Genomic DNA, 11,144 nt, shown 5'->3' with positions numbered 1-11,144 from the left:
TCCGTATTTTTGTCATAGTCTGAATAAGGTATAATAGAAACAAACTGAATTCAATTAACAAACGTTGAGAGATGACCCACTTTACATTAAAAATATCATTTTGTATCCCAGTAATTGAACGTTTTAGAAAAAAAGTACAAGTCCTTACATTCGTGGCCAAAGTCGCAAATATGGCATTTAATTAAACAGCGCACTTTGTTGTGACTGCAATGGCTCAGTGGTTAGAACACCAGGCATTAGGTTACCTTATAGAACTAAGCTATAAGAACTAAGGTTGTTGTTCGATACCACCAAAACTTATGGCAATATATTTTTATTCTTATCGTTTGTTAAAATATTCAAAATTAAAAATAATTAGAAACTATGCTTTTGCAAACTTCTATTATAACATTATCAAATAGATTTAATTGGGAAAAAAATAAATTTGAAATTGTATTTGTTACATTAAAAGTTTAAAATCGAAGATTTCTAAACTTAGATTGTTATAGATAAGTTTAGAAATCTTCGATTTTAAACTTTTAATTTAACATATTTTACGACTAAACCAAATGGGCACATGCGCAATCTTATTACCCATCTTATTTCGTTTTAAATCCAATAAAAACTATAGCTAGGCGCTTTCCAGTTCTTCGGTACTTTGATTATTGGAGAATATTATTGGAAAACCCTCAGATTTAAGATCGATTGTGGAATAACGAAATATTTCAAATTCACATCATGTCTCAGGTTTACGTTGGCGTGATAAGACATTGCCCAGTGGATTTTCAAGTGCAGATTTTAAGAAAACAAGAGGCCCATGGGGCCACATCGCTCACCTGAGCAACAATGGCTTTATATGGGTGTACAAAGGAAATTGTGCCATATGGGCCCTTGGTAGAAAAAAAATACCATAAAATAAACTGTATCCAAATTTTACACTTATTTTCCTACACTTAATCTTTGACATTGTACCCTTATGAAATACCATTTTTCCCAAAAATAAGATCCTATGCAAGATATTAATCTTTTGGTACACTGTTAACTCCAATTCCCTTTATTTTAGTTCTGTCCCCTCACTCTATAAAAAGATAAAATTATATATGAGCATATGCATATATATAGGTACATATTCATCTTCAACTACATTGTACTAGCTAGTTATTGTATTTTATTTAAAAAATTCCTACATGTGAAAGAAGAAATTGTACCTCAAGGCGCTCAAATTAAGAACATTCAAATATTTGATTGGTCTTCCGCATTATAAACGATTGTTGTTTACTAGGCGTGAACTCGTGCGACGTTTAATAACTTTACTCACTTGACCGATGAATACACTCGAATTAAAAATGTTATCATGTGAAATGTTAAAGAGCTACATGTATTACATGTATAATTAATGCATAGGCGTCGGAACTGGGTGAAGGGGGGGGGGGGGTCCCCCCCCCTTTTTTTGGGCAAAGTCAGACTTAGTCGTATTCAAAATTTTTTTCTTTTTTGCTTGTCAAGATTTCTGATAAGGTCTAGCCCCCCCCCCCCCTCTCAATGAGCCTCAGACTGCAATGTACATGTATTGACAGGTATATTGCTCTATTTTACTAAGGCCTTATTTTCATCTTTATACAAAATCAACATTAACAAATGGCTACACATCAAGTTGATTTTCCGCTGTAATTTTTTTCTTAAGAATAGCGATAATACATTTATCCCTGTAACAGTAATGTTTTAAACTGTTTTAAAGAGGTCGTTTTTATTTAAATGTGTTTGAAAAACCAACAAAGTCGGTGTAGATTCATCATATAAGGAGGGGCCCCAAGAAGTTGTTACAGCATATTATCCTTTTAATTTTTCTGTACAAGTATTTAACGTTTGGTGAGACATTTCTAGTGATAAATCGAAATTTCAGCGTCAATCGCAGAATTATAAGCAATATACAGAACTCACAATTCTGCTTGGTTTGAGTCAGTTTTTTTGTTCACAAGAGTTATTTACATTCAACTTAAGATTTTTAAACTTAGTATTTCCTATTCAGAATGAACAAAAGCATGGCCTCAGTTCTGTGAGCAAAGTTCTGTTTCTTGCTTATAATTCGAAACTTGACACAGCTGAATATGGTTTGTAAAGAGAAAATTGTAAACAATTAAAACAGAAGAAACCTGCACTAAAACAAAGAAAGAGCACAATTTATTTTTCATAATATAAATATACCTCTATATTTCTTGCAGCCAAAGCAATCTCCGTTTGGATTATAATCAACCATAATTACGTAGAGATCGTATCGAATTACCGATAAAATGTATAGTATTTATGATATAATATGTTGTTAGTGCACCAGATTTTGCTCATTTTGCGCAGGTAAACAATTAATTAACTGTCTGATTTACTGGTCTATATTTGATTCGATACGTAAAAATTGCAAAATACAGGCGATATTTTACCTCAAGTTAAAAAGCATAAACGAATTTCAAATTCAAAACAACGTAAAACCACGGCCATCAGTGAAAATGTCAACGCGTTGAAAGATTTAACCTTAATTCACTTCACAAAATCGGCACAAATATGTTAAGCATGTTTCAAGTTTTCCTTCGCACGTAAACTGTTGCACAACAAGCAAATTCATCTTTGTCAGTTTGACCCGTTTGTCATGCGTCAACATGCAAACATGGCTGCTTCAAACAAAGAAATTTCGTTTTCGATATGGAATACCGAACCCGAAGTTATAAACTGATTGACCGCGAATATCTCTATTTTTATTTTCGTAAATTACTCAAATTTGAAACAGAATTCTCCGATAATTTTTGCAATTTATATTTTCCTTTCCATGAGGATTATTTATGCAAAATTACGTTGAATTTGACTCAGTAGTTCTTGAGAAGAAGATTTTTTAAATGCACCTCCCTTTTTCTACAGTTTCGAGGTTTTCTCCGTTTTAAATAATGATCAGTCTTTCATTTCTGCAATTTATAATCACCTTTATATAGGGATGCTTTGTGCCACATTTGGTTAAAATTGGCCTAGTGGTTTTAGACTAGAAGTTCAAAATGTGAAAAGTTTACAGAAGGACAGACAGACGGACAGACGGACGACGGACAAAATGTGATCAGAATAGCTCACTTGAGCTTTCAGCTCAGGTGAGCTAAAAAAAGGATAACTAAAACTCTATGCACAATTAAATAAGTCAAGTGATTTGAACCTAGTTGTTTCTCCTTCACGTAAACTGAAAAAAAAAATTACAAAGCAGTTTTGGAGATGTACATCTACTGAATGAAAGAATGGGGTCAATGAAAACGCTTGTAGAATTAACCGTTTAATGGGCTGTGTTCATGGACAGTCTGCCTCTTTTCCGTTAAATCATGTTAAAAATTCTAGTTTCACCTGCCTATGAGCTCATTAGCAATACGTTAAAAGTTAGAAACATGTACCGCAAAATCAAAAACAAGTTTTGAACGGTGTATCTTATTATTTCAAATTTTGATGATCAAATTAATGATGTATAAAAAATTTATCAAATTAAACAAATTCTTATTCTTCAGACAAAAAGCATCAAATGATTCCAAACCTTGTTCAAAATCAGATCGTAAATCGTAGTGTTCGCCTTCAAGCAATTTGTCTTGTAAAACGGCACTATCAATGTCAAAGATATCAGTTATGTTGTCATTAGATTTACTTCCTTTGGTTTTTATAATTTGCCTTTGTCAGCAACAAAATTTACATACCTGTATACAGATTAGTTTTATGTCTCTGCGCGGGGAGATTCGGTAAAATAAGATACCACTTGGCTTTGTTGCGAAAATTCAAATTTATAACAAGAGAATCAAACATCTAAAAAAAGGAATGAAATAATATCAACATTACTGAAAAGAAAAAAAAACGAAAAAATAAATTGCACAGGGTGTGTCAAGTTATTTCATTACTTCCATGAAGTCTCCAGAAGTGAATATGCAATAAAGATGCAAAGTTCGAGGTTTCCTCGCTTTATGTGTTTGGGATAAAATGGATAGTAGAAGTTTGTACATGGATACACAATTTGGACGCCAAGAAAACCGGTCCCTAGGTATTATGGCAATATCGGGCATGTAATGATGTTGTCCGACACAAGTCACTGACCCCGCGAACAAGGATGGTGTCACCCCTTGACGCCCGGACTCAGGGCTGTCAAGATTGTATCAGAAATGAGTGGCTGAAAAAAAGAGTAATCTAGTATAACAGATGAACAGATGACTGCTTGGTAGCACTTCTATATTGAAAACTGATGAATGCATGTCATAGAAAGTTACTCTATCATTAAGAACATGGAGGAGAAAATAAGCCGATAAATGGAGTCTGAAGAGTACATCGTAGCTGTCCAATCAATGCAAACACAAAACATCCACTGGTTTACATCAATAAGAATTACTTAATGCATGGCCAATTGTTGTTGCAGATCAACATTCTAAGTTTAGGTGACTAAGACAAAAGGGGCATGTTGGGGTTTTTTTAACTAACCACATGGTAGTAAATAACAATAGCAAAAATAATAGTATGACGAATGTTTTACATCTTGTAATTTTTGTATTTATCAACACCCGGTTAATTTAAAAACTAACAACACGATGAAAAATCAATCGGAACTGCTCGGATGTAACGCACACTAACCAATCACTGTTGCGTTTCCGAGACGTCCGAGGAGTTCCCGTGGATTAAAAATTTATACCCGGTATAAATCTTGGTTAAAGCTGCTTGGTCCGATTTTATATCAAATTTTATGCACGCTTTTAAACGATGGCTATGCTTAATATATGTATAATAATAGACATTGCAGTAGTTTTACCCGTCAATTATGCCAAATTTCAATGAAGAAAAATACGTACAAAATTTGCTAACAAAACAAACGACATTAAAAGGTACCGCGTTATTTCGCCTCATGTTAAATTTCACCCCTGGCGACGAGACGGGAATGGTTGTATTACGACTTTGACATCGCTCTAAATAAAGGTCGAAATGATCAGACAAATTACAAATAAACATGTGTACGTTTTGTTCGCTAATATTTCCAAAGTCTGCTTTCTTTACAATCGATGCATAGCATGCGGGTTGAATAACCCCAATCATTCGGGGGACGAAACCAAGCGGTTTCCTTTTCTAAACATTCCCGTGATGCATTTTGGTTTGTTTTTTCGTTTGCCCAAAGAGAAATTATTTTTATTTACTTTGAATATTTCTAACTTTGAAAGGAGACTGATTCTGCTGGTGTAAATAGGAGAAAGTCCATAACTTTCTGAGATAAATGATTTGTATGGAACAAATTTTGATATTGTAATTACAAAATAAATCGGACCAAGCAGCTTTAAACAAATGCTTACATTTCTCGTCCTCATTTAGAGGAATTTCAACCATCTCCCCCGGGTTGGCCTGATGACTTGAGCGGGGAGTCCGCCTCTCGGGATCCACCGGTAAATCGGTCACGCTGTCGATATTGCGGACCTTGACCGGGACGGAGTAGATGTCAGTGACGGTTTCGTCTCCCTCCCCATCCTCCATTCCAAAGATAAAATCACCGCTCGTCTGTGGGGAGGTCAAAATGAGTTGTTAAAATCATAACGTTACATTCTTGACAAGTGAAACTTTAATTGACACACAAAAAGTCGCATGCACCAGTTTATTTTTTAATAGATTAAAATTCTTTATTAGATGTTTTTAAAATAACCCTGTAGAAACTTTTTAGCTCGATGTCAATTTGAACATCAACAAGTTCAATTACAATGTGGAGTTTTGTTTGATCATTGAATTCTTAAAAATCTCAAGAAAAATTGAATTTTAATATCGTTGAAATAGAAAATAGGCTATGTGAAAGATACAGAATTGAACAAGTGTTGTCACAGACCTTCTGTATAATGAAAAAAAGTCTTAAACATGCACTTATAACCCAGGAAAAAGTACCATAAAATGAAAATCACCTCAACTTACATGAGTGGGTAATATTCTTGCAAATTAGGTTTTCAAATATTTTATCTTTGTCTTGTTTTAAGTTCAGAGTGCTTTAATTGATTAAGACATAACATTTTTTTCAATTTTACATCAGATATTAGGTCTATGCTGTTAACTACCCAAAAATACCCTAAAATCAGTGTGAAGTGTATAAAGGATCTCATTGTTTGGCCAGAGTTTGTTTTACAGACCATATACAGATATGAATTTCTAACGATATTTTATGGCACAACAGAAACAATATTTCCTGCCTCTAACCCTCGCGGGCACCCATGAACGTAGGCTCCGAAACCGAATTGCATATCTGCATGACACTACTAATATGATTTGGCTGTTTGATGGAAAAGTTCTTGATAAATTCAGATTGGTAAAAATTTGTCTTCTTGCCACTAATAGGTCATATTTGTAAGCATCCAATATTTTACTGCACTTCATCAGGACACGGCCAGTCATAGATCAACAGGGATTTGACTAAAGGCGCATACCAGCGGACGTAGATGGCGTTATATTGTACAGTAACACGTCAAAGAGCGACAGAACGTTAACCGACAGGGCACTGCTCGTGTAATAGTCGGGTGTATACATAAGGCCCCCCACCTCTCTCTCTCTCTCTCTCTCTCTCTCTCTCTCTCTCTGAGTGCATTAACTCTAATTACACATTTCATTACGTACTTTATAAGGAAGCATTTACCTATTTAACGATATAACTGTTTGACTACTGTACTCATTGTCAGACATGTGATGTATTCTAGTGATCTGGGCTGCGTTTTACAAAAGAACTTACGACTTACGACCAAATTATTGAATGCTAATTCATCACCAACTAATCAATGATTTATTCTTGTGGCTCGAATATTCAATTATGGGAATTGAAATATCTTTAAACAAATGGTTTTATGTCAATTTTGCTTACTAAAGATCATTTTAAGAGGCTGTCAATATTTACGACTTTGTCGTAAGTTCTTTTGTAAAATGCCGCCCAGAACTTACCGTAAATGTTGGATTCACCATGGATAATTCACTGAAACAAACATTATAAAGAGGTTTAAATCACCAAACTGTACCGTTGCTATCAAAAATCAAATCCTTTAATATAGCATGATATTATGATTTTCTAATGTTCTTACCCATTTTGTTGTTTTTGTGGAGACGGTTGGTTAAGTTGTCCATCACCCGCTGTGCATGTTCAAAACACAAAGCACATTATATGAGAGAAAGAGAGATAACCACATTTAAAACTAACATTTATTATACTTGCTTTAAATATCATGCAAATGCTGTTGTGGACAATAAAGCAATTCGACTTTAGACTTAATTCGTTGACTAAACTGGGGTCGAGAAAATAAGCTGTCACTGACATCACCAGGCTCTCGTGCCATAAAACTTCATATAACTTTTGATCTCATTCTCACTTTTTCACTACATTTCGAATAAAGATGACACTCAGAACAAATGTGAGCTTGTTTGAGTTTTATGGCCATAAGGCCAAGAATCAAGTCTTATATGTACATGTGTACATGTGTAGTTGACTGATACCCACCCCTCCAAGTGTTGGGCAGCTTGGGTCTGAGTCTCTGCTGAGCCTGGATCTGTAACTCTAGGTCCTGTTGTCTGGACAGAGTAGCTTTGGCACTGCGGGTCCGCCTCCTAATATACTCCACCCGAGGCAATTTGGTAATTCCACGTTTTCTATAATACCGCCTCAAGAAATTGGCCCTGGTAAAACAACAGTTATTCTATGAGTACTGTTTTTTGCAAAAAGAAAGGACGAGATATATCGGCTTTTCAAATGAGGAAACAGAGACTCACTTTCGATATTAATATATACCTAGGCCAAAAATATTTCAGTCGTAACGAATACGTATTACCGGTATGATTCAAAGTGCGACATAAGTACATGTACTATAAACACTAATGGAGTCAGATGCGTATAAGTGACAAACTGGAAATTATTCAAGTTATCGGATTTTACGTTTTCAACCCCCCCCCCCCCAAAAAAAAACCCCATTAACTCTTCTATTGCAGGTAAAGAATGAATGTTGCATATTTTGTTTGCTTTTACATGTACGAACGCAATATGAGAATTGATTGTGAATCTTGATGAGTAGAAGTCAAAGGGTTAACTGGTGATGAAGATGGATTATTTCTGTTTATAGAATATTTTCTCTCTATACAATTTACATGTTACCACACTCCGAATATACGTCATTAAGTTGACGGATGGTCATAAGTACATAAAGGTGTCGTCACGGTGATTACTAACCACACTGAAAAGAACACAGAAACGATGACGATGGCGATGAAGAATGTCACTGCGCATGCGGAGGAAACCACTAGCCCTGTAACAGTGTAATTGTCACATTGGCAACCTGAAAAGAGAAATGGAAAATTATAACGTTTTCCAAAGACAGCCACAGTCAAATGAAATCTAAGCATCTTACTTTTCGAGAAAAGTTTTTAATTTCTAAAAAATGAAGTAAAATGTTTAACTTGATTACTTGCAAATTAGTAGAATAAAAGTTGAGCTTTGTTTATTTTGCAGTTTCAAACCTCCTTGAAGTCATGCAAACAGTTAATCACGTCTTATTTCTAGTGGACTCATGAATGTGGAACAAATGTATCAATGTGGAACAATGTATCTAAGTGGAACAAATGTATCAATGTTGAACAAATGTATCAAGTTGCTCACTATAGTAAATGGCGTCCACCGAGGCAAGGGTAGAACTACCCACTACACACTCAGTGAAGCAGTTTATTGAGACTTCGCTTCAAGCAGTAAGATAAGCCTTTGACGAAGGTTTGTGTGTCTGATTACATTAGACTTGTGGTTTATTCAGACAAGTTTAATGAGAAAACATGTGATCTTTTTTCACTGTCCCGGGTCATGAGAAAACCTTGTCAACGTATGTAATACAATACTAGTATCACACACAGAACGCATTACAATTGTGTGCAGAAAGAAGAAACGATTTTTTGGCAGTATTATATTCGTCAAGTTATTTTGTTCATTTAGATAAAAAAGATTTAATTCCCTTATTTCCGTGTATTTGTTTTCATGTTCCTCCGTAGTGTGTCGTGTTTTATCTCAGGATGAGTCAATGAACAGTGAATAACCATTAAGGGACAAAGCAATGACAAGTTGAAGGAAAACTTTATAAATGTCTAACAAAAACATATCCAAACTATTTAAAGCAAGATACTCTGGTTTGAATGCCAAAATTGATTGTGAAACAGCTGATCGTAATAAGATATTCAGATAATATTTTGGATCAATACAAACTGTGTATAATCGCTAATTTCTTAAAATTTAAATATAGTTATATTAGGTAACTTCAGGAAATTTTAAGTATGTATTCTCTTTTTGATGAATTAGCTTTGCAGTAACTTATCTTTTAGTCAATCCCTAACACTTCCTACTTCAGTTTAAAGGCGTGGTCTTTGGTATGTATGTTACCGTTTAATAACTTTAAACTTTAGAGACAAAGAAGGCGTATTCTTACCTTTAAATAGAGACAAAAGTACCAACAGAATAGAGAAACCACGGCCCGTCATATCGATGGGGTCAACAAGTGAAGATCACAGCTCCCCGGGGACAACTGTCGGGTACTATACTAGAGCCGGGTACGGTCAACACTGGGACTTAATTTAACATCCTGTATCCCCTCTGAAAACTGACACTAAAACGATACATGAGACCACGGCCCACAGACGACGCGTGCTAGGTTGGAAGTTTCGTCACAGTTATGCATGAATGCATTATTAATATACAATTAACTCATTAATACAGTAAAGGCATTGGGGAAGATAAGGACATCGTTAAGTCTAGACCTAAACAACCCAAACAAAACGAAAAGAAAACAAGGACAGTTCAGTTTTAGAAACTTTGTAGATTTGTCGGAGTGATAGTCAAGGACACAACGTTGCCCTATAACTCCCCTTAACCCCGACAGTGTCAGTTCTCTCAGGCTAAGCCAGTACGGACGTCGCTTTTATTGCTTTTAAAATTCAATTTATACAGCTCGTCCATGATTTTATACGTATTCAAGCAGAACTCTCTCCACATTTAAGAAATCTCTCATCAGTTTCGGACTCTATCTAGTATGACTTCTGTATAGATTACCTCCTATAGCTTTTGTATGACTAATTGTTGCGTTTTTTTAAATATTTAAAAATTGGTGTAAAGTCCTGGGATTTAAATTTTTAAAAAATCAATAAAAATTGACTTCAAGACGGATTTATTTTATCAAGTGGGCAAATACTAAACATCAATGAAAAAAGATAAATATTGATTTGCCAAGAGTTTATTCATTTTTAACTTTTTATCAATTTTTAAAATGGAATTTTGTTTTCGTTTTTTGTTTTTAGTTTCTGTAGGTTAATTTAAAAAATAAGGTAGGATCTGTGATTTCATTTCAAAGTAAAAAGCAATCTGTATTTCAGGGTGATATGTTTTATTGTTATACTTTCATGTTAAATACTGAAATCTGATTGGTTAAGACGCAGTTAATAATATTTATTGTTATACTTTCATGTTAAATACTGAAATCTGATTGGTTAAGACGCAGTTAATAATATTTACTATTACCCTCAGCGTTAGCAACGCACTTGGCAACGGGTAACATTAAAAAATGTTACATGCGCGAAAATTATGCGCGTACGGTTAGCTGTAGAATTCACGTTATTCCTATATAAAAGCAGTAAAATTTTCTTAAAAATTTTAAAAAAGACATTCAGTATAACAAAATAAATAGTGCCTGTTTGGGAGGATAACAGTTGAAATTGACACCCCTCGAAAACCATTGTCAACCTCCGCTTCGCGTCGGTTGACAATGGTTTTCTCGGGGTGTCAATTTCAACTGTTACCCTCCCAAACAGGCACTATTTATATACTATTACCCTCAGCGTTAGCAACGCACTTGGCAACGGGTAACATTAAAAAATGTTACATGCGCGAAAATTATGCGCGTACGGTTAGCTGTAGAATTCACGTTATTCCTATATAAAAGCAGTAAAATTTTCTTAAAAATTTTAAAAAAGACATTCAGTATAACAAAATAAATAGTGCCTGTTTGGGAGGATAACAGTTGAAATTGACACCCCTCGAAAACCATTGTCAACCTCCGCTTCGCGTCGGTTGACAATGGTTTTCTCGGGGTGTCAATTTCAACTGTTACCCTCCCAAACAGGCACTATTTATATAC

At 34.8% G+C, this 11,144-nt stretch overlaps 1 protein-coding gene across 1 annotated transcript; it reads right to left on the bottom strand.

Annotated features, from left to right (window-relative positions):
- Window positions 1-3,412: 3,412 nt before the first annotated feature.
- Window positions 3,413-9,795, bottom strand: LOC128166135 (uncharacterized). The gene is made up of 7 exons (XM_052831090.1): window positions 9,444-9,795; window positions 8,207-8,312; window positions 7,484-7,659; window positions 7,071-7,119; window positions 6,934-6,964; window positions 5,319-5,520; window positions 3,413-4,156 (listed from the first exon to the last, which is right to left on the bottom strand). The coding sequence occupies exons 1-7, from the start codon at window positions 9,493-9,495 to the stop codon at window positions 4,143-4,145; spliced, it is 630 nt and encodes a 209-aa protein (XP_052687050.1). The 5' UTR covers window positions 9,496-9,795; the 3' UTR covers window positions 3,413-4,142.
- Window positions 9,796-11,144: the final 1,349 nt, after the last annotated feature.

The sequence above is a fragment of the Crassostrea angulata genome, chromosome 10, assembly GCF_025612915.1.
Source record: "Crassostrea angulata isolate pt1a10 chromosome 10, ASM2561291v2, whole genome shotgun sequence".
Lineage (NCBI taxonomy): Eukaryota > Metazoa > Mollusca > Bivalvia > Ostreida > Ostreidae > Magallana > Magallana angulata.
Note: the sequence above shows the minus strand (reverse complement) of the source record. Positions and strands in the feature narration are given on the sequence as shown.

Bases quoted from the DNA above. Each gene is read 5' to 3' on its own strand.
- LOC128166135 (XM_052831090.1), bottom strand. From the start codon at position 9,495: ATGACGGGCCGTGGTTTCTCTATTCTGTTGGTACTTTTGTCTCTATTT. The intron at 8,313-9,443 runs GTAAGAATACGC...TTCTCTTTTCAG, and splicing joins ACTTTTGTCTCTATTTAAAG to GTTGCCAATGTGACAATTAC. The intron at 7,660-8,206 runs GTTAGTAATCAC...TTGTTTTACCAG, and splicing joins TCTGTGTTCTTTTCAGTGTG to GGCCAATTTCTTGAGGCGGT.